General features: G+C 45.5%; 1 protein-coding gene across 1 annotated transcript in view; it reads left to right on the top strand.

Annotated features, from left to right (window-relative positions):
• The first annotated feature begins 3625 nt into the window (after positions 1–3625).
• The window catches only part of LOC135057032 (selenoprotein M-like), a 31734-nt gene continuing 11063 nt past the window's right edge, over positions 3626–24296 (top strand). The window contains exons 1-3 of the mRNA XM_063962931.1: positions 3626–3754; positions 6645–6721; positions 11070–11148. Coding sequence (XP_063819001.1) covers positions 3632–3754; positions 6645–6721; positions 11070–11148 — 279 coding nt within the window. The 5' untranslated portion in view covers positions 3626–3631. The remainder of the gene's footprint in view (positions 3755–6644; positions 6722–11069; positions 11149–24296) is intronic.

Here is a 24296-nt window from a genome sequence, read left to right as displayed (position 1 = left end):
GTCCCGAGACATCATGTAGTCCCCTTCTTCCAGGTTCGCAATCACTGCTCTGAGTGACTCAATCTTGAATTTGAACCTCTGTATGTAAGTGTTCAAAGATTTTAGATTTAGAATCGGTCTCACCGAGCCGTCCGGCTTCGGTACCACAACAGTGTGGAATAATACCCCGTTCCCTGTTGTAGGAGGGGTACCTTGATTATCACCTGCTGGGAATACAGCTTGTGAATGGCTTCCAAAACTGTCTCCCTGTCAGAAGGAGACATCGGTAAAGCCGACTTTAGGAAACGGCGAGGGGGAGACGTCTCGAATTCCAATTTGTACCCCTGAGATATCACCTGAAGGATCCAGGGGTCTACTTGCGAGTGAGCCCACTGCGCGCTGAAATTCATTGAGACGGGCCCCCCACCGTGCCTGATTCTGCTTGTAAAGCCCCAGCGTCATACTGAGGGCTTGGCAGAGGCGGGAGAGGGTTTCTGTTCCTGGGAACTGGCTGATTTCTGCAGCCTTTTTCCTCTCACTCTGTCACGGGGCAGAAATGAGGAACCTTTTGCCCGCTTGTCCACGAAAAGACTGCGCCTGATAATACGGCGTCTTCTCATGTTGAGAGGCGACCTGGGGTACAAACGTGGATTTCCCAGCTGGTGCCGTGGCCACCAGGTCTGAAAGACCGACCCCAAATAACTCCTCCCCTTAATAAGGCAATACTTCCAAATGCCGTTTGAAATCCACATCACCTGACCACTGTCGTGTCCATAACCCTCTACTGGTAGAAATGGACAACGCACTTAGACTTGATGCCAGTCGGCAAATATTCCTCTGTGCATCACGCATATATAGAAATGCATCTTTTAAATGCTCTATAGGCAAAAATATACTGTCCCTATCTAGGGTATCAATATTTTCAGTCAGGGAATCCGACCACGCCAACCCAGCACTGCACATCCAGGCTGAGGCGATTGCTGGTCGCAGTATAACACCAGTATGTGTGTAAATACATTTTAGGATACCCTCCTGCTTTCTATCAGCAGGATCCTTAAGGGCGGCCATCTCAGGAGAGGGTAGAGCCCTTACAAGCGTGTGAGCGCTTTATCCACCCTAGGGGGTGTTTCCCAACGCACCCTAACCTCTGGCGGGAAAGGATATAATGCCAATAACATTTTAGAAATTATCAGTTGTTATCGGGGGAAACCCACGCATCATCACACACCTCATTTAATTTCTCAGATTCAGGAAAACTACAGGTAGTTTTTCCTCACCGAACATAATACCCCTTTTTGGTGGTACTCGTATTATCAGAAATGTGTAAAACATTTTTCATTGCCTCAATCATGTAACGTGTGGCCCTACTGGAAGTCACATTTGTCTCTTCACCGTCGACACTGGAGTCAGTATCCGTGTCGGCGTCTATATCTGCCATCTGAGGTAACGGGCGCTTTAGAGCCCCTGACGGCCTATGAGACGTCTGGACAGGCACAAGCTGAGTAGCCGGCTGTCTCATGTCAACCACTGTCTTTTATACAGAGCTGACACTGTCACGTAATTCCTTCCAACAGTTCATCCACTCAGGTGTCGACCCCCTAGGGGGTGACATCACTATTACAGGCAATCTGCTCCGTCTCCACATCATTTTTCTCCTCATACATGTCGACACAAACGTACCGACATACAGCACACACACAGGGAATGCTCTGATAGAGGACAGGACCCCACTAGCCCTTTGGGGAGACAGAGGGAGAGTTTGCCAGCACACACCAGAGCGCTATATATATACAGGGATAACCTTATATAAGTGTTTTTCCCCTTATAGCTGCTGTATCTTTAATACTGCGCGTAATTAGTGCCCCCCCTCTCTTCTTTAACCCTTTCTGTAGTGTAGTGACTGCAGGGGAGAGCCAGGGAGCTTCCCTCCAACGGAGCTGTGAGGGAAAATGGCGCCAGTGTGCTGAGGAGATAGGCTCCGCCCCCTTATCGGCGGCCTTATCTCCCGTTTTTCTATGTATTCTGGCAGGGGTTAAATGCATCCATATAGCCCAGGAGCTATATGTGATATATTTTTTGCCATCTAAGGTATTTTTATTGCGTCTCAGGGCGCCCCCCCCCCCCAGCGCCCTGCACCCTCAGTGACCGAAGTGTGAAGTGTGCTGAGAGCAATGGCGCACAGCTGCGGTGCTGTGCGCTACCTTATTGAAGACAGGACGTCTTCTGCCGCCGATTTTCCGGACCTCTTCTGCTCTTCTGGCTCTGTAAGGGGGACGGCGGCGCTGCTCTGGGACCCATCCATGGCTGGGCCTGTGATCGTCCCTCTGGAGCTAATGTCCAGTAGCCTAAGAAGCCCAATCCACTCTGCACGCAGGTGAGTTCGCTTCTTCTCCCCTTAGTCCCTCGATGCAGTGAGCCTGTTGCCAGCAGGACTCACTGAAAATAAAAAACCTAATTTAAACTTTTACTCTAAGCAGCTCAGGAGAGCCACCTAGATTGCACCCTTCTCGTTCGGGCACAAAAATCTAACTGAGGCTTGGAGGAGGGTCATAGGGGGAGGAGCCAGTGCACACCAGCTAGTCCTAAAGCTTTTACTTTTGTGCCCAGTCTCCTGCGGAGCCGCTATTCCCCATGGTCCTTTCGGAGTTCCCAGCATCCACTAGGACGTCAGAGAAATGTTTTACCATACATTACAGAAAATGTTTTACCATACATTACAGAAAATGTTTTACCATACATTACAGAAAATGTTTTACCATACATTACAGAAAATGTTTTACCATACGATGCAGAAAATGTTTTACCATACATTACAGAAAATGTTTTACCATACGATACAGAAAATGTTTTACCATACATTACAGAAAATGTTTTACCATACATTACAGAAAATATCTAACCATACAGTGACCCAGTGGAGTTTACAATCCTTAATCCTTCCCCACCATTGAAACACACATACACATATATTGATTAATATCATCACAAGCCAATATGGTTAAAAACTGCACATACCTCGTATTGCTAGCAGAATTTGGCCTATGTGTCCTCAGTCCTATGCCAACAGTACAACAGAATTGGACATATAGGCAGGGCAGTAGCTGTGTTGACCTTGCCCCTCCCGGCTATATAGCTAACCTTCTTGGGACAAAAACATTTGAAATAAAACAAGTTAGATAAACTGAAAATATCACATGGGAAACCTACAGTATAATGTTGACATTATATACTTACATCAGCAGGTGAGGAGATGAATGAAATAGGTAAAGTCATTAAGATTAAATAAAGAGGGAATCCAAAGCTAATCATTAATTTGGTTTTACCACAATTAAAATTACAAAATATTGCCTTTAACATTTCTAGCCCTGGAACAATTTTGTAGCTCATTGTCTTTATGTTGATTTATTAATGTTTAACTAAGTTAAATAATGTATTTTCATAATAACATCTTGACAAACGAAGCCTGTTTCATCTGAGAAAATGTGTTTGGGAAACACCTGGCTAGTTTCTTGGTAATCACATGGTACGTTCTGTTTCTGTAACTTGCATTATTAGCATGGTAGAAACACCCCCGCTGAAAAGATGGTTCAGCCTCACAATATTTTAAGCTGATTTGTACAACTGCGTATTTTGCTCTGTGACAACTGGAAATATGTTGCGGGGAGCTTTGCTGTGTTTCTTAGCCTACTCTATCTGTGTCAATGCAACCAACAGTACTGACACTGTAGTAAGGACGCTTATTGAAGACACTGAACTTGCCAGGGGCACCGTTATTGTAAGTATAAAATATTTACTTTATTATAGTGCTGTTTTCCTTGCAGTAACTTCAAACAATATCATTATAACACTATGCATTGGTTTAATCCAACAATGGAACTGGTTTAATAAAATTAAATAGCTTTTTGGAAGATATACACAATGTTTGAATAAAAATAATTAGTAGTAAGAAGAAAACAGCTTTATACAGTGATCATGTTACGTCAAATATAATACACAATATAATAAACAATCAATGAATAATATGTTCCAAGAGTTCATCTTTCAGATTGTGACCACACTGCCAGGGTCCCTATAAAATATTATGTTGCCCTCCAATATTCTCCCCATCTCTGACAGCTTAGTAATGCTGGAAATGGTTCCAGAATATACACATGCCTAGCCAGCTTGATAAATGGAGGCCTAAGTATCTCCATGCTTCAGGGAGAAAAGACCAATGATAGGTATAGACAGAGATGAGTGAAAACTCCAGGTTGTTTGTTAGCTAAAGATGGAAAAAAACAGAGTTTATTTAGAGGTTATAGCTTACATTTTTTTTGCAATAAACTTTAGTATAATGAGCCATTTCCATAAATCACTATCATCCACCCTGTGTCAGCAAGTACTGTACTGCATAGTAACCTCACTGAGTACTAGTAATGGGAGAGTACTATATTAAGCCGCTCCACTCTGACACAAAATCCAACATTACTAAAGGATATTTTAGTGAACATTACTTGTCTTGCTGAGTGTCTATGGCATAGAAATGTTTGTTCTAAGGCTGTTATTTGAAACATTTATACAAATATTACATTATATAGACATAAAAGTTCTCTGTGCAGAATGGCATATGACCATTCGGTATGTATTACAGGGGTGTGGGTCATCAAATCGACAGTATCTAGGTCGACAATGTTTAGGTCGACCACTATAGGTCGACAGTCACTAGGTCGACATGGATGGAAGGTCGACAGGGTTTCTAGGTCGACATGTGCTAGGTCGACAGGTCTAAAGGTCGACATGAGGAATATTTTTTTTTTTTGGTGTCGCTTTCTTCGTAGAGTGACCGGGATCCCAAATTAGTGCACCGCGTCCCCTCGCATGGCTCGCTTCGCTCGCCATGCTTCGGGCATGTTGCCTTCGCTTCGCTCGGCACACTTTACCGTTCCAATCGTAGTCCACGTGGATCGTTAAGTATGAAAAAATTCAAAAAAAGAAAGAAAATGTGAAAAACTCATGTCGACCTTTAGACCTGTCGACCTAGCACATGTCGACCTAGAAACCCTGTTGACCTTCCATCCATGTCGACCTAGTGACTGTCGACCTATAGTGGTCGACCTAAACATTGTCGACCTAGATACTGTCGATCTTCAGACCGGATCCCGTATTACAGACCTTCCTGTGATTCACCATTCCAAATAAGACTCACAGTACTGTATAAGCTGCACTAGGCACTGACTCTATGTATTTTGAAAATCGTATTATTTTTTTTTAACACGGCCCATTATGGAAGCCTTATGTTATTAGACGTATTTCTGTTAAAATTAAGGAAACAAACTAATGGGTGTAGTAAAAATACATAATCATTCTTATGGCAGTTTATAGTGCAAATCCATATCCTGCTGCTTGTTTATACAGATAAATTAATCGCTAAGACCAAGCCAAAGAGTAGGAAGCAAAAAAGAGGAGTTCGGTGCATGAATCAGTTGCAAGAAATCACTTTATTAAAACAGTAAACCTTACTATGCAGTTTAAACATAATTAAGCTAGACAGGAGTCAGACGCGCCATTCCAAACTATAAATCTGTATACCCAGTGCCACATTATTATGCCAAGGTCCATATTTGATCCACTGTTTGTTTTGGTCCCAACTCTGCATGACGCCCACAATCTCATTCTTGGTATGCCTGGGAAAATCCGAAATCTCGGGTGGTTCCCCTGAAAAGTGAGCAAGTCTCACAGACACAGCACATAGCCGAAGTGGGCAGTCCGGCGAACAGTGATGTGACATGCTCTAAATTGCGTCACAGTGGCAGAGGGGGGTGCTTTTTTTCCACCTGGTATCCCCCGGCACACTAAAAAATTACCTGTAACCATACCTGAACCTATCTGGTAATAGAAATTCAGAGAATTGGTCACACATGTTTGCAAAGACATGTTTAGCTGCTGAGCCACTTCACGGCTTCTCTGATATCAGCAGTCTTAACACTACATAATAGCAGTACCCACATAGGGCCTTGTGATTTGTCTACAGTAAAGCCTCATGATAATTACTAAAACGCATCCAGGCAAAGAGCTAACTTACCCGGGAGTCACACTCAGGATCTCCCATTAGCACTACAAGGAACAGCATGCCTTCCAAATACTGCTCCCATTTGATTCCTTTCTCACACATGCAAACAGTGGTAGCTGCTTAATCATTCCTGGAGATAATTATATATCAGGTGCTAGAAAGGGATGTTCATGTCGACCTCATGACCATGTCGACCTAATGCATGTCGACCAATAGTGGTCGACCTAATGACCCATACCTGTTATTCCTGCTCCCAAGTTTCTATTGACTCAGCCTCAATCACAGGTTAAGCATCTGGGGTCAGAGCAGTGCGTGCTGAGCCCTGACTGGAGGGTATTATTACCTCTGTAGTTTTAAGCTATGTGTTCTCGGTGCAGCACAAATATTGGGTTTACAAATGCACATGGTTTTTAGAATTGCACACTACTGTATATTATACCCTGATTTAAGTATCCATGACATTTACCAAATGCTGGACACAGGAGATATCAAAGATCTAATACATGCACCCAGAGCTCCTTTAGCTTTTTACATGTCTGTTAATACTGTGTGTATTTGACAGTAACAATCAGTGCTAAGTTTAATTTGCTATTATTTTGCTCCAATTCTTCTGCAGGCACCTAGTGTTGTAGGATGTGGAATAAAGAGTAAGCCGGAGCTTTACAAATTCATGATGGAGATCTGGGCACTGTAGTATCCTTTTATTTTAGATTTTACTGGATATTAAGTTTACCAGTGAGTGCACTAAGAACCAGTGATATCACTAAGAATGCAGCCTATCAATTCACTAAGAACCAGTGACATCACTAATATGCAGCCTATCAATTTACTATGAACAAGTGACATCACTAAGAATGCAGCCTATACAGTCACTAAGATCCAGTGACATCACTAAGTATGCTGCCTATTTATTCACTAAGAACCAGTGACATCACTAAGAAAGCAGCCTATCAAGTTACTGTGAACCAGTGAAATCACTAAGAACCAGTGAATGACATCAGAAAGTTCCAGTAAAATCCGTAAGAATGCAGCCTATCAATTTACTAGGACCCAATCACTGTGAAAGTATCAGAGCAGTCACTGGTTCCTTAGTGAAAATGATTGGCCTCTGCACTTCCCAAGAAACTATGGAAAACTGTACAATGCTACAGATGCTGGCAGTTTTAGAAGCAAACTCCCGGTGCTTGTATAACATTGTGTGCATGTGCACTATAGCAGGGGCAGCATATTTTGCAGTACAGGTTGAGTATCCCTTATCCAAAACGCTTGGGACCAGAAGTATTTTGGATATCGGATTTTTCCATATTTTGGAATAATTGCATACCATAATGAGATATCATGGTGATGGGACCTAAATCTAAGCACAGAATGCATTTATGTTTCATATACACCTTATACACACAGCCTGAAGGTCATTTTAGCCAATATTTTTAATAACTTTGTGCATTAAACAAAGTGTGTGTACATTCACACAATTCATTTATGTTTCATATACACCTTATACACACAGCCAGAAGGTCATTTAATACAATATTTTTAATAACTTTGTGTATTAAACAAAGTTTGTGTACATTGAGCTATCAGAAAACAAAGGTTTCACTATCTCACTCTCACTAAAAAAATTCCGTAATTCGGAATATTCCGTATTTCGGAATATTTGGATATGGGATACTCAACCTGTACTTGCTATGTTGTTTTGTATGCTGCAAACAATTGTCTCAAAGAGGGGCAGATATATAGGGGTATATGCAATTAGCGGCGAATCGCGGCAATTTTTCGCCCGTTTTTTAATTCGACACAATTCGACCGTCAAATTCCGGCAAGTGGGTGCCGAAATTTACCATATTCAATCAAAAACGGATTCGACAGTCCCGTTGTCGAAAAACGGCCGATTCGACGGATTTTGATCCGATTTTTTAAAAACGGGAAAAAACTGTAAAAAACCCGAAAAAAAATTGCGTGGGGTCCCCCCTCCAAAGCATAACCAGCCTCGGGCTCTTCGAGCCGGTCCTGGTTCTAAAAATCCAGAGGGAAAAATGACAGGGGATCCCCCGTATTTTTAAAACCAGCACCGGGCTCTGCGCCTGGTGCTGGTGCAAAAAATACGGGGGACAAAAAGAGTAGGGGTCCCCCGTATTTTTTACACCAGCATCGGGCTCCATTAGCTGGACAGATAATGCCACAGCCGGGGGTCACTTTTATACAGCGCCCTGCGGCCGTGGCATTAAATACCCAACTAGTCACCCCTGGCCGGGGTACCCTGGGGGAGTGGGGACCCCTTCAATCAAGGGGTCCCCCGCCAGCCACCCAAGGGCCAGGGGTGAAGCCCGAGGCTGTCCCCCCCATCCAAGGGCTGCGGATGGGGGGCTGATAGCCTTGAGAAATTTGAAAGAATATTGTTTTTTCCAGTAGTACTACAAGTCCCAGCAAGCCTCCCCCGCAAGCTGGTACTTGGAGAACCACAAGTACCAGCATGCGGGAGAAAAACGGGCCCGCTGGTACCTGTAGTTCTACTGGAAAAAAATACCCAAATAAAAACAGGAGACACACACCGTGAAAGTAAAACTTTATTTCACACCTGCCGACACACACATACTTACCTATGTTGACCCGCCGACTGCCACGCCCCCGTCGTCACTGAAGAATCCGGGGTACCTGTGAAAAAAATTATACTCACCTCAATCCAGTGTCCAGATCTTTTAAAATAATCCTCGTACTTGGCAAAACAACAAAACGAACACCCGGACCAAACGGACTGAAAGGGGTCTCATGTTTACACATGGGACCCCTTTCCACGAATGCCGGGACCCCACGTGACTGCTGTCACAGAAGGTCCCTTCAGCCAATCAGGAAGCGCTACTTCGTGGGACTCACCTGATTGGCTGTATGCGCGTCTGCTGTCAGACAGCGCATCGCAAAGCCTCTCCATTATATTCAATGGTGGGAAATTTGCGTCAGCGGTGAGGTCACCCGCGGTCAGCGGCTGACCGCGGGTAACCCCACCGCTACCCGCAAAGTTCCCACCATTGAAACTAATGGAGGGAGCTGTGCGATGCGCTGTCTGACAGCAGAAGCGCATACAGCCAATCAGGTGAGTGCCACGAAGTAGCGCTTCCTGATTGGCTGAAGGGACCTTCTGTGACAGCAGTCATGTGGGGTCCCGGCATTCGTGGAAAGGGGTCCCATGTGTAAACATGGGACCCCTTTCAGTCCGTTTGGTCCGGGTGTTCGTTTTGTTGTTTTGCCAAGTACGAGGATTATAATCTGGACACTGGATTGAGGTGAGTATAATTTTATTCACAGGTACACGTGGATTCTACTTGGACAAGTGGACAGAGGTCGGCGTGTGAACATAGGTAAGTATGTGTGTGTCGACATGTGTGTAATAAAGTTTTACTTTCACGGTGTGCGTGTCCTGTTTTTATTTGGGTATTTTTTTTCCAGTAGAACTACAGGTACCAGCGGGCCCGTTTTTCTCCTGCATGCTGGTACTTGTGGTTCTCCAAGTACCAGCTTGCGGGGGAGGCTTGCTGGGACTTGTAGTACTACTGGAAAAAACAATATTCTTTCACATTTCTCAAGGCTATCAGCCCCCCATCCGCAGCCCTTGGGTGGGGGGGACAGCCTCGGGCTTCACCCCTGGCCCTTGGGTGGCTGGGGGGGACCCCTTGATTGAAGGGGTCCCCACTCCCCCAGGGTACCCCGGCCAGGGGTGACTAGTTGGATATTTAATGCCACTGCCGCAGGGCGCTGTATAAAAGTGACCCACGGCTGTGGCATTATCTGTCCAGCTAGTGGAGCCCGATGCTGGTGTAAAAAATACGGGGGACCCCTACGCTTTTTGTCCCCCGTATTTTTTGCACCAGCACCAGGCGCAGAGCCCGGTGCTGGTTTTAAAAATACGGGGGAACCCCTGTCATTTCCCCCCCCCGGATTTTTAGAACCAGGACCGGCTCGAAGAGCCCGAGGCTGGTTATGCTTTGGAGGGGGGACCCCACGCCATTTTTTTCCGGGATTTTACCATTCCATTTAAAAAAAAAATAATAATAATAATAATAATAATAATAATAATAATATTTTTAAAAATATATAAATAATACTTGTGCCTCCAAAATAGACAAACCAAGTACCTAATCCCTTCTAATATAAATAGATATGCTATTACCAATAAAAAAAACACCAAAAAAAACATGTTTTACATTTTTTTTTTTAGATTCCCCCACCAAAGTGTGGCAGATTGAAAATGACGAATTTACTGTCTAAAAGCACTGTTGTCGAATTTCCAAACTTCGATTGAATATACTTTTGGCGAAATGCCGCATTTGTACCATTGCAGAAATGTCGAATTTGACAAATGTCGAATTTCAAAAAGTCGAATTTTGAAAGTCCGTTTTTTTGACGGAAAGTACTGAATTGCATTGTCGATTTTTTTTGGGGGCGAAAAGGTCCCGTTTTTCGACAATTTCGGGAATTCGACCGCAATTGCATATACCCCTAAGCCTGGTGAAGTGATAAAGTGGATGGAGATAAAGCACCAGCCAATCAGCTCCTAACTATCATGTTACAGGCTGGGTTTGAAAAACGACAATTAGGAGCTGACTGGCTGGTGTGTTATCGCCTTCCACTTTATCACTTCTCCAGGCTTAATACATTTGCCCCAGAGTCTGCTGCTAGTAGCTTCGTAGTAGTACTGTAGCTAGTAGTCATATAAAGCTTACTTGTATTTATTTCGTCTTACACCTTCTTGGTTGTAAATGTGCATATAGTCTGTCTCGGATGCTCATATCTACTTGAAGTACCCTGACATCAAAGAGTATCACTGAAATATGTTCATATACCACTATATAACTATAGCTACTTGGATACAATTGATTATATCCAATTTCTTGCTTGTTTATAGACAAAACAACAGTCTTGTGAACATCTTCTTTTCCAGTGAGTATCGTATGCTGGCTTGGTCTGGTTATTTGATAGCATAGAAAAGGATGGAAATACATTTCATCTTCTGCAGTTTGTGTTTCCTTTAACACTTTATTCACAGCCATAACCTAGAATATGACTCCAGGGAAGATGTTGAACCTCAGATAATTTTCTACAATTACAAAAATGAAGTTCTCAAGGTTGGTTTAATGTTCTAAATGCCAAGTAACAAATGTTAACAATTAATAACTATATATAATTACTAACATAACTATATATAATTACTAACATCCACCATCCAGTGGGGGCACATAAACTGTAAGGTCATATAAAAAAATGAAAGAAAGAAATACAAGAAGGCTGCAGGAAAACAGACAGAGATAATTTTAATAAGTAAAAGCCTGAATGCCACTTATAATACCTTAGCAGTTTCCTACGGAGTCTATTTATGATTAATATTATTATGTCTTATTAATAGAGTGCCAGAAGGGTTGCAAATCACAACAAATAGGGGTAAAACATACAAGTTGCAGAAACACAAATGACTACAGAAAAGACCAAAACTAACATACTGTATACATAATTACAGTTCTCAAATGACATAAATATATGGGGGAGAGGGCTCCTGGGAGTTTATAATCTAGCAGATTAGTAGACGCAGGGGAAGAGTAGAGATAGGAAAAGCAGAGGTTGGCCAGTTAGGTAGAAGCATGGTAGACTTGAGTACAGAGATAAGTCTAAAGGGCACATTTAAAGACTGAAAGGTTGGGGACAAGTCTAATTAGTTGTTGGAAGCCATTCAAGAGGTTGAGGGTGGTATGGGAGAGAGTGGAAGTAGGGAATGAAGGAGAAAGAGACGTTGCAGTCATTGGCAAAGTGGTTAGGAGGGAGTACAAATAGAAATGAGGGGCCGGATGTAATGACGCCCGAGTTCGGGTTGCCGTGCATGATGCCGCCCATATTTGGACGTTTTTTTTTTTTTTAAATAGTTTATTGGACATCTGCATAACATTTACATACATTGTCGCAAGGTATATCTGAACATGTTAGGACATCGTATAACATATTACATATTTGAAACAATTCAACCGTGATAGGGTAAATCAAGCATAACCTTCAGGCATCCCGTTAGTGACCATTTAAAAGGGCGGGTGTCCCTGTTCCAAAATTTCCAGGTTATACCACGTAGTGTGAGCTATGGCCTGTCGCAGAGGGGTTTTAACCTGGTCATCTAGCATCTGAATGTAGGGGAGCCATATGCCAAAGAATTTAGCTATTTTATTCTCTTTATCTAGAAACATTTCTAGCCACTCCATATGGAACAGGTATAACAGTCTTGGCAAAAATAAAGCTATGGATAATGAGTCAGTGGCTATCCATTGTGATAATATGGTTTTCTTGCCTGCCGCCGCTATTTTGGTCAGTAACTGGCGCTGTCCTATCGTCATCTTGTGAACAGAATGCGTCGGGTGTATATCCCACATGACCCACTCCGGGGAAATATCCAATGTGAGGTGTAATCTGTCTTTTATAAAGGTGTGTATTAAGCCCCAGAATTTGCTCACTTCATGGCAACTCCACATGCAATGGTAAATGTCTGCGTCCATCACACCGCATTTAAAGCATTTAGAGTCAGACGCTGTCCCCATTTGAAGCCTTAACTTAGGTGTGATCTCAGCATACGAAGCTGATATAAGAGTCTTATTGATCCTATTAAAAGCCTTAAGCATGATGGAGGTGTCAAGAGATGGGAAATCTGATAACCATTTTACCATCCCTGTCTGTGTGGACTCCCAGTCAATAGACTTTTTAATGTATGTATAGAGCAATGCAGTGGAGGGGTGAATCCTTGGCGTCGACTGCAAAGTAATATCTAAGGAATTATTCCAATCCTCTGCAGTCATAGTGGTTATAGATTTGTTTGCATAACTCCGTATCTGGAAATATATGAATAACGGTATCTTAAATTGTGGGAAACTATCGCAAAGGTGAGGGTATGTGATGACCTGTCGAGTATCTCTACAAATCATCTGGTATAGCAACCTAATACCGCCTCCTGCCAGGGCTGTCAATGTTGTGTGCGCTGTAGTCCCCTGAAAGTCAGGGTTATGAGTCAGGGGTAGGAAAGTCGTGTTATAGCTGGATACACCCATCCTTGAGCGTGTCTGCCTCCAAGCCGCGCAAGTCGATGCCAGTAGTATATTGTCTTTAACCTGGGGTGGAAAGGTTGATGGACGCATGTGTAGCAAACTGACAAGAGAGAGCTCAGGGCAGAAAGCCTGCTCCAGGCCGGAGTTAGCAAAGGTCTCCGTCTCATGTATCCAATCGATAGCGTATCGATAGTTCGCGGCTAGCGTGTAACTTTTGATGCAAGGTAGTTTGATACCTCCTAATTTTTGTGATTGACTTAGTTTAAACAGGGAGATCCTAGGCTTTTTGTGTGCCCAAATGAATTCACTGCAGGCCTTATTTAAGATCTTTATGTCTGTCTCTGATATTAATAAAGGCAGCATTTGGATGGGGTATAGCAGTCTTGGGAAAGAAATCATTTTAATTAAGTAACAACGTCCTAAGTAGGACAGGGGCAAGTGTTTCCATGCTTGAAAATCATTCAACATGCGAGTTATTATTCGTGGGAAATTATATCTATAAAGGTCTGACGGGTGGACAGGGATCTGAAGGCCTAAGTAAACAATTGAGTTGCTCGCCCATCTGAAAGGGAACTGTGAATCCCATCCGTGAGTGGCCTTTGGATGTAGCGCCAATGCTTCCGTCTTAGATTTATTAATTTTAAACCCTGAGATCGACTCGAAGGTCGCTAGTAAAGACAATAGGTTAGGGAATGCGTGTTGAGGGTTTGAAAAATACAATAATAGATCATCTGCGTAAGCCGTGACCTTAAGGTTGTGACTGCCAATTCCAATCCCTTGCCAGTCAGAGTTTAGATAACAATGTCTAATAAGTGGGTCCAATGCTAGGTCGAAGAGGAGTGGTGACAAGGGGTATCCCTGTCTCGTACCTCTATGTAGTGTAAATGTGTCTGTGTTCAGTCCGTTCACTGTGATGAACGCAGAGGGCGTGTCGTATATAGTACGGAAGAATTTTACAAAATCAGCTCCAAATCTCTGCCAGTGGAGCACCCTCAACAGATGGGGCCACGACACCCGATCAAACGCCTTATCTGCGTCGCAGCTCACTATCAAGGATTTTCCACCTGGCCGTCTGGCCGATATGGTCAAAGCAGCTACCAACTGTCTGATATTATGTACTGACGTCCTCCCTTTCACAAAGCCAGTCTGTGCTGGATGTAGTAGTGTGGGCAGTACCTCTTGTAGCCTGTGTGCTATGAGTGTCGTTAAGATCTTGAAATCTTGGTTCAGGAGTGAGATCGGGCGATATGAATGAACTAAAGTAGGGTCTTTTCCTGGTTTTGGCAGTACTATCATGCGTGCATGGTTGAAGGCGCGCGGGGCGGCTCCGCCTGCCAGAATGAAATTAAATAGGGCTAATAGGTGGGGAGTGATATGGAGCAGCAGCAGTTTGTAGTATTCTGCACTCAGACCATCTGGGCCTGGGGATTTTCCATTAGCTAACTGTTTAATTACTGTTATCAATTCTAGTTCAGTGACGGGAGACATGAGGGAGTTTCTATTTTCCGCCGTCAGTGTGGGGGCCTCTGCCGATTGCAGGAAGTTCATGCCGCTAATAGGGTCGTCTGGTGGTGCCGTATACAGTTCCTTGTAGTAAGATAAAAAGGAGTCAGCGATAATCGTCGGGTCAGAGGATAACTAGGTATTTGACTGGAGAGCGAGAATGCGTGAGGTGGGTTGTTGACTACGAACTACATTTGCCAGAAGTTTGCCGGCTTTGTTCCCCCACTTGAAGTATTTATGTTTTTGGAAATCTAAAGCGTATTGAGCTCTCTCTGTGCATAGAGTGTCATAAAGTTGTTTGGTCTCAATATAGATTCTGCGATTATCTTCCGTCGGGGAGGTTAACAGTGTCGCATAGGAGTTTGTCAGTGTCAGGCCTAGATCACGAAACCTTTGATTGAGGCGTTTACGCTTACCTGCTATGTACGCAATGATGAAACCCCGCACCACCGGTTTGGAGGCAGACCAGAAAAGACCAATGTCATCCACGTGTTGTGCGTTGTCTTTGGCATAATTAAGAAAGTGAGTTTCCAAGTACGACTTGAAATCGGGGGAAGTATAGAGGTGTGAGGGAAATCTCCAATTAAAGGAGGTTTGTTTAGGAGATTTTAGGTCTAGTGTGAACCATGTAGGTGCGTGGTCCGATATGGCAATATTTTCTATTTTTGAATCCCGTAACCTAGGGAGCAGTCCTATTGGTAGCAGCCAGTAATCTATTCTAGTGGACGTGGCATGTGGGTGAGAATAAAAGGTGTATTCTCGGTCAACTGGGTGTTGGTGTCGCCATGGATCTATTAAATGGAGTGAGGTCAGCCAGAGTTGCAGTGATGCTGGAATGGAATAATTGCGTCCACCCGGAGCGCCTGACCTATCCAGGGCCGGCTGCAGTGTGGAATTAAAATCACCGCCAATGATCAGATGGCCCTCCGCCCACTCCTGGAGTCGGACATAAACGTCAGTAAAGAAAACATTGTGATCTGAGTTCGGTGCATATATAGATACTAATGTGTATAGCTCCCCCTCTAATTGTACCTTTAGGAATAGGAACCTGCCATCTACATCTTCTAAGGTATCTAGTATGTTATAACTCAGAGATTTATGGAATATAATCACTACCCCTCACTTCTTGGAGGTATATGATGCCGAACTAAATCCCTGGATCCAGCTGTCTCTAAGTACGTTGGGGTCCCCTGATTTCCAATGAGTAAACCTTCTACATTCCATGTAAGAAATTTTAGACTCTTCTTAAGCTCTAGTGAAGTTGTCATATTAATTATATATCTAACCGATGCCCGTCCTGACGGACGCATATGGCATTTTTGAAATAAATTGTGGAGTCCCCAATGTCCCAGCGAGCATGGTGACTCGACCTATAGCAAAGGTAACAAATCCTTGTCCTAACATCGACACTAAAAATAAATGCAAACATTGTGTTACAGTATGTCCATTTTCCATCTTTTTTTGAACCCATAACAGTAGTCTGAATGACTCACTATAAACTAGTAGTGTAACTCCGATCAGAATAGGGGGTGGGTGGTGGGTTAGGGGGAGGGGTGGGGAAAAAAAAGGTAAGGGGAGGAAAAGGGGGAGGGGGGAATGAGTAGACGGGAAGGCCCAACATTTTGCAAATTCAAGGGCAAATATTACTGTAATAAACCAAACAAATTGTACAGTAATGATCGGCCATACGTTACCAATCACGACCTCCATAAGGGAGACAATACAGATGTTAGCTCCGTGGTGAAGTTTGTGATCAGTCTCGTCCCTTGGAGGCCTGTGAGGAGCGGCTCCGCATAGATTCTGCGAAAGTCTTTGCCTCTGAGGGTGATTCAAACAGGTACGTCTTGCCGTTGTGTTGAGCTCGGAGCTTGGCCGGATAGAGCAAGGCAAATCTTATGCCCTCCTCGAACAAGATCTTGCAGAAAGGGGAGAATTCTCTCCTTTTCATGGCTACACTGTAGGAAAAGTCTTGGAATAGAAGCAGTTTGTCTCAGTGGTAGAAAAGTTCCTGAGCTTTACGGTATGCATCCATCACCTTGACTTTGTCTGTGTAGTTGAGGAATTTGAATATGACCGGCCTAGGTCTCCGCCGGTCTGTCTGGAGGTCCGGACCTATACGATGTGCTCTTTCAATTGCCATCGATTCCCCCTCTTTCAGGCAGCCCAACTCCGCCGGCAACCAGGAAGAGACCAGGGCCATCAGCTCTTTCGGTCTAACTGATTCTGGTAAGCCGATCATACGAAGATTATTTCGACGATTGCGATTTTCTAAATCTTCTAGCTTCTCTTGTATTGCGGAGATGGTAGACGCTTGGGAATCAATTTCAGATCGGGCGGTGGTCATGTCATCTTCCAGGTTTGAAACCCTTTGTTCAACTTCATCAAGTCGTGTGCTGTGTTCCTTTAACTGCGTCATGGTGGATTCAATGGCGTCCTTCAGCCCGGCAAGTTTTTTGTCTAGCAGTGGCGACAATATGTCTGAGATTTCCTGCGCTCTGGCCACCGCGTCCACAGTGTATCTAGCGGAATCTGGTATGCCATCTAGGACATTAGCCGAAGGCGACGGGGGTGGCGAGTTAGCTGAAGCTGAGGCTGATGCCCTGGTGTCCTTAGTCTTTGCCGGCACTGAGCCGCGGCCCCCCCTCTGTGTCTTGGCCACGTATTTATCCATAGAAGCGCGGTATTGGCTCTTTTCAATGAGACAATAAGTATAGTGAGATATCCTGCCCTGCAGGGAGTATTTGTGAGCGTGTGCTTGCTGCGTTCAGTGTAGTGGATCAACACGGTTCTGCCTGTATAGGTTCTGAGTCCAGCAGCCCTGGGGATCGTGTAACGTATTACTAGATTCCAAATGTGCAGGGAATTCCAAATGTGCAGGATTAGTTTAGTGGATATATATTTCGTCACCCTCGCGACCGATGCTCATAGGCGCCACGGGTCACATTTTATGTGGGCTTACGTGTGGTATTTGGGGATGTCTGATTAAAGTGGCTGCGTCACTCCGAGGAGGTGCCACTGTCCAGAGCCAGAGAGGTGTTTGATTCTCCCCTATGCGAGGGTGACCTCCGTTCACGGGGGTTTAGTGCGGTACACGTGTGTTCAACGCACTGTCCGTGGGGGCAGCTGGGGGAGGGAGAGGGGGGGGGGGAGAGTCCGGCACAGCACACTCACCCCGCCGCAGGTCGGGCTCTCTCTCCCGGCGGGCACACGCGGACGTCTTCACCGCCAGCGGCAGCGGCTCAGGGCTTGTGCGCCGAGCAGATCCTCTCTCTGCAGTCGCCTCAGGCGGGGATTCGTGACAGGACGGGAGCCGTGGGATGCCCGGCCACCTCCAAGATGGCGGCCGCGGGCAGCGCGCACCACAACTGGTGCTCGAATTCCGGGGAGATCAGGCGGTGGGGAGCCGGGTGGATGATTCCCTCTTGCCCACCAGTATCTCCGCTGGCCCCTGATGTTGACTTGGGGCGCAGGTCCCGGTATCAAGACCCTCAAATCTTGCTCGAGGTGTCCGGGATCGGAGAGCTCTTTTAAAACGCGGCCTGCTGCGGGTCCGCCCACCGGAAGTCATTTGGACGTTTTTAAAGGGGCAATCACTTACAAGGCAAAACCATGCCTTGTAAGTGACTGCCCTTTAAAAAAAAGTCAGAGTTCGGCCGGCATCCTGCACGGCTGCCAAACTCAGGCGTTATTACATCCAGCCCTAGACTGGAGATGTAGGCAGCACTCAAGCAGGGTGCTTTTGCTTTCCAGGTACCATGCAAGCCAAATTCAGGTATCTTAGGGCAGCCATGGTGCCACCCACACGGCCTTGCGAGCTGGGCATCGGTACTGCTTTCACACCCCAGGTTATGGTCACTGGATGTAGGTATGAGAAGGGTGTTTGAGGGCTTTGCAGGCAGAGGCGTAACTAGGGTTTTTGGAGCCCAGGGCAAGATGAAAAATTCAAGGAAAAAAAAAAAACACAGAAAAAACAACTACAGTAAACCAACTATGTGTGCGTGCCAAAGGCGTGCGTCGGAAAACTGGGCCTGGCCACACACCAGAAGGAGCGTGGTCACTGAAGATGGGGTGTGCCAACATGACACGCCACCTGATTCACGTTACACTGGCCTCATTCTTTTCAATTCCACGTGCACCTTACCTATATGTTGGTTTCTCACAATGTGGAACCTCTTAAGAAATGTATCCTCTAAGACAGACGTCGTCTTCAGTTGGTATTCACTATTCATGTAGGAAATCACATCATCCAGTAGATACCTGTTTGTGTAAGAATATTAACAACATCAGCATGATACAACAGCAGTTCATCCAGACTCATATTTTGCCCCCTGTGTCACATCTTGCCCCTGCGTCTCTCAGCCACATCATCTCACCCTTGCGACTCGCAGCCACACCATCTCCCCTGCGTCTCTCAGCACACCATCCACTTACCCCACCATCATCTCTCAGCACACCATCACCTACCCCTGCGTCGTCTTTCAGCACCCTATCACCTCCCCCCTGCGTCGTCTCGCAGCACACCATCACCTCCCACTGCGTTGTCTCTCAGCACACCATCACCTAACTCCTGCATTGTCTCTCAGCACACCATCACCTAACCCCTGCATTGTCTCTCAGCACACCATCACCTACCCCGTGTCATCTCTTTGCACACCACCAGCTACCCCCTGTGTCGTCTCTCAGCACACCATCACCTCCCCCTGCAATGTCTCTCAGCACACCATCACCTACTCTCTGCGTCGTCTCTCAGCACACCACCACTTACCCCCTGTGTAATTTCTCAGCACACCATCACCTACCCCTACATTATCTCTCAGCACACCATCACCTCCCCTGCAAAGTCTCTCAGCAAACCATCACATTCTATGTCTCTGTGTCTCCCCTCCCCTTCATTCTGTCTCTCAGTGTGTCTCTCCTCTTCATACTGTGTCTCTCAGTGTGTCTCCCCCCCTTCTTCTATGTCTCTTAGGAGTCTATTTACTAAGCCTTGGACGGAGATAAAGCGGATGGAGATAAAGTACTAGCCAATCAACTCCTGTCATTTTTCAAACCCAGCCTGTGACATGGCAGTTAGGAGCCGATTGGCTGGGATTTTATCTCTGTCGACTTTATCTCCATCCAAGGCTTAGTAAATAGACCCCTTATTTAGTGTCTCTCCGTCCCCCTTCAATATCTCTCAGTGTGCGTATCCCCCTTATATGGGCATGATTCAATTCGATGACAGTTGAATAGCTCCGGGAATTAGCTCCCAGTGCTATTTAATACAGCGCAGTGGTAAGTCAGAGAATGCCCTTTCTTCCGGACTAAACAGGGTGTTCTGTCAGGAGAACCGGCATTCTCCAACTTAAGTGCCCGGTCAGACGATGTTTCTGCCACCCTAAGGGCAGAAATCAGCATCACGCCAGCACTTTTGTTGGATTTCTCCTCGCATCCCTCCAGGGGTGCGAGAAGAAATCCCGTCGCCGGTTGTCACAGGGCGCTGTATTGAATAGCACCAGGAGCTATTTCCCAGTGCTATTCAACGGTCATCGAACTGAATCGTGTTCAATGTCGCTCAGCAGGGCGGGATTATAGAAGGGGCGACAGGGGCAGTCATCCCTGGGCCCCCACAGATTAGGGCCCCCCATACACAGTCCCCCGAATCAGCCACCCGCATTGACAATAAAATCGGAGCACAGCATTTAGCTGTGTGGCAGGCGGCAGGTGAAGAGTTCCTCATATTACAGCATGCTGAATCCCCCTTCATGCTTTATTTAGTGGTTGTGGTCGGCTGTGGGGCAGTGATTCATGGGATTTGACTTCCCATGAGACACTGTCCCACACCCGACCGCAACTACTTCATGAAACATGAAGGGGGATTCAGTGCACTCTCCCGTGGGTCCCGTCTCCCTCTGCCTGAAGGTGTGTGGGGTGCTGGTGTACTGCATGCTTCTCCCACTGCCCCAGTTAGGGCCAGAGTAGCAACTGTGCGCGCATAGTGGGGGGGATTTGGTTTCACATTGTTATTAATGGGGGCCCCCACAACTTGGTTGCCCTGGGCCCCCACAAGCCTTAATCCGGCACTGTCTCTCTCTCTCCCCCCTTCTATGTCTCTCAGTGTGTGTCCCCTTTCTTTGTCTCTCAGTGTGTCTCTGCCCCCTTCTATATCTCTCAGTGTCTCTCCCCCCTTCTATGTCTCTCAGTGTCTCTCTCACCCCCGTTCTATGTCTCTCAGTGTCCTCCCCCTTCTATGTCTCTCCTCTCCTCCATGCCTCTTAATGTGTTTATTCTAGCACCCCCCCTTCTGATAATATAACAGGGTCACCTCCCCCCCCCCCCCTTACCTCATGGGACTCAAGAGCCGGCAGGGTGAGGCAGCTGGGAGTAGGGATCTGAGGTGGCTGGGAGCCGGGATCTGAGGTCCGGAAACCAGCGGACTGAGGTGGCTGGGAGCCAGGAGCTGGCGCAGGGCAGCAGACTGATCATACAGGGAGCATGACACATCGCGGTCACGCTCTCTGCAGCAAGAGGACAGCAGCCGGGTGGAGGGTGGCGGAGGAGTGTTGGTGCTCCGGTGGGCCGCGGCGGCGGTGAGCGCAATGGTGCACAGTGGGGCAATCAGGCCATGCAGGTGCCGGTAGCGCCCCCCTCTGTTGGGCCTGCCATGGTGCCTAGGGCACGTGCCCTGCTCGCCCCATGCTCATTATGCATCTGTTTGCAGGTGATTCTGTAAGAGACAGAGAGCCAATGGACTGACAGACATGACTGCATATTTTTGGAACCAGTAAAATTAATCTGGCTGCAATTCATATATGCCAACATCCTGGCTGCTCTCTCCGGGAGAGAGTAGCCAGGTCGCCTCAGCAGGGGAGCAGGGCAGGGCTATGACGTGCATAGTGGTGGGCGGAGGCGGAGCGGGGTTGGAATGGGGACAGGGTTATCACGGGGTTATCACGCCATGTCATTTAAGCCACGCCCCCTGCTCTGTATTGCCACAATTACTGCCATTATACAGCAGGGGGCATGGCTATGATGATGCGATTTAGCAAGAATCACGTCATCGACTGCCAAGACCGCCCACTTTACTCACTAAGTGGGCGGCCGGGCAGGGGGGACTTGAAAAATCTGGATACTTGCCTGCTCTCCCAGGGGGCCGGGAGGGTCACTCGATTTTTGGGAGCCTCCCGCCCATTCCGGTAAAGTAGGCAAGTATGCTGCAATTATACATAATACATATCTAGAAATGATGTGTGCTGTACAGCAAATACTATGTGCACGTGCTTTGTTTTATTCATCCGTAATCTGAAAATGTCTATTCATAAAAACGTTCTTTTTTTTCATATACATCTCCCTAATCAGAGGTGTAGCCTGAACTTTGTGGGTCCAGTAGCAACACATTGATGGGACCCCTGTACCAATGCTTCTAGAGAGAGACCCTTCTCCGCAGCATTTATGAATTTTATGCCCTGTAATTTTGCCCTAGTTCATTTTCTGAACAATGGTAGTGCCTTAGTTCACATGATGTCACATTGTAGGGCTGCCAGTACACACTTTGCCCTACAGTAGTCCCAATTCACATTATGACATACTGTGCCCCAGTTCATATTATGCCACACTATAGTGCCTCCATTTCATTTTATGCCATATCATAGTGCTCCCTTACCATTATAACATCCACTACATACAGTACTCCTCTCACTGTAAATGTAATGTCACCCAATTTAGGCTGGGCAATGGATCAGACCCAGTGTCTTAGGAGGCAAATCTGGGAAATTGGTATGCAATTTTATAATCTGGGTCCAGGCCCCCTAAGCCTCTGGGCCCCATAGCAATGGCACCCCCTGCACGCACTAGTGTTATGCTCATGTCTCTAATGAATGTATATAAATTAGTATTGCAATGCTGTCATAGTTTACTGAATGTGAGACCATATTATTCTAAGCATAACTAAATCCAAAATCTTAAATGTCAAAAATAAAGAATAAAGACAACATGAATTATTCAGTGTTATCCTGACTTCCTATTGCAGCTGGTTATTAATTGAAGCCTATGAACTGTTTCTTCCTCCTCTAATTGCGAAAGTCTCTAGTGTTCAGGCAAAGTCTGAGAAGGCCTAGACTTGTCACATGTCTTTCTTTTGCCTGCCCCTGTTGTCTCAGCGGTCTCATGTCTGTCCTTGCTGTGCACTTTGTCTTATAGTATATAAAGTTCTAAACTGTACTCTTTTACAATATCTGATTTACTCATCTTAAAATAGTGTTTCCCGACACAAGTCCTCAGGGACCTTTAGCAGTACTTGTTTTACAGATCTCCCAGTTTGTGCCCATATGTATTAATTACTGGATAACACATTTTAAAACACAGGTGGAGCTAATTATTTCAATTGTGATACTGAAGAGATCTTGCAAACGTGTACTGTTAGGGTCCCTGAGGACTGCAGTTGGGAAACACTTTCCTAAAATCTTCTCCATACCTGCCAGAATATAGCCACCAACCCAGATCCAATATCTATCCCGTCTGCCCTAATATCACCACGATTCTTTCATCATCTGTCATTTGCCATCTCAAACAGTCTGCAGCAATGTCTCTCTATTGCATCAGCTGTCTACTTCACAGTTTCCCTGTGTAGGGTATAATGCACAGTTGCCTACCTGACCCTCTCCATGAGGGAGAAAATGCTCTGTTCCTGGACTTTCCTGGTAATGTATGATTGCCATCACCTGTGGTGAGCTAGTTAATTGACAAGAAAGGTGTTTCACCACAGGTGATGGCAATCATACATTACCAGGAAAGTCCAGGAACAGAGCATTTTCTCCCTCATGAAATGTGTCAGGCAGGCAAGTATGCACTGCACATGCGTATACAGGTTGAGTATCCCATATCCAAATATTCCAAAATACTGAATATTCCGAAATACGGACTTTTTTGAGTGAGAGTGAGATAGTGAAACCTTTGTTTTTTGATGACTCAATGTACACAAACTTTGTTTAATACACAAAGTTATTAAAACTATTGTATTAAATGACCTTCAGGCTGTGTGTATAAGGTGTATATGAAACATAAATGCATTCTGTACTTAGATTTAGGTCCTATCACCATGATATCTCATTATGGTATGCAATTATTCCAAAATACGGAAAAATCCCATATCCAAGATACCTCTGGTCCCAAGCATTTTGGATAAGGGATACTCAACCTGTATATATAACACTGCGCATGACATGTGATGGTCTTGCAGCAAAGGTCGTAGTGAGGATTTTTTCTCAAAGTGAGTGACAGGCAGGGGGCGATTGTGGGAGGCAATAGAGTGGCGACTCAAACGCAGGCATGTCACGACTGTTTCAGGGGCATGTCATAGCTTGTGCCTGCGATCTTGTATGCAGTTACAATAGCTCCGGCATCTTATTTCCGACGGCCATCTATAAAAGACGGCGGCACTCCGGTTGATTTGAAAAAAGTAACTTTAGTGTAAGAGCAATTTTTGCTCTTACACTAAAGTTACCTTTTCCAAATCATACCGGAGTGCCGCTGCCTTTTTCTATGTTTATTCTATCACCAGCCCACGGAGGGCACCCGGGATTACAGCAGGTACACAGGGAGTGCGGGGCATACTTAACTATATATATATATATTTATATATATATATATCCAATGTACAAGGCGGCACTCACAGGTCTTGATCAGTAAGAATAAACGACTACCAGAGTCAGCTCCGT

Source organism: Pseudophryne corroboree, chromosome 1, assembly GCF_028390025.1.
Source record: "Pseudophryne corroboree isolate aPseCor3 chromosome 1, aPseCor3.hap2, whole genome shotgun sequence".
NCBI classification, from domain to species: Eukaryota; Metazoa; Chordata; class Amphibia; order Anura; family Myobatrachidae; genus Pseudophryne; species Pseudophryne corroboree.
The sequence above is the reverse complement of the archived record's forward strand: the minus strand, read 5'-3'. Positions and strand labels throughout refer to the sequence as shown.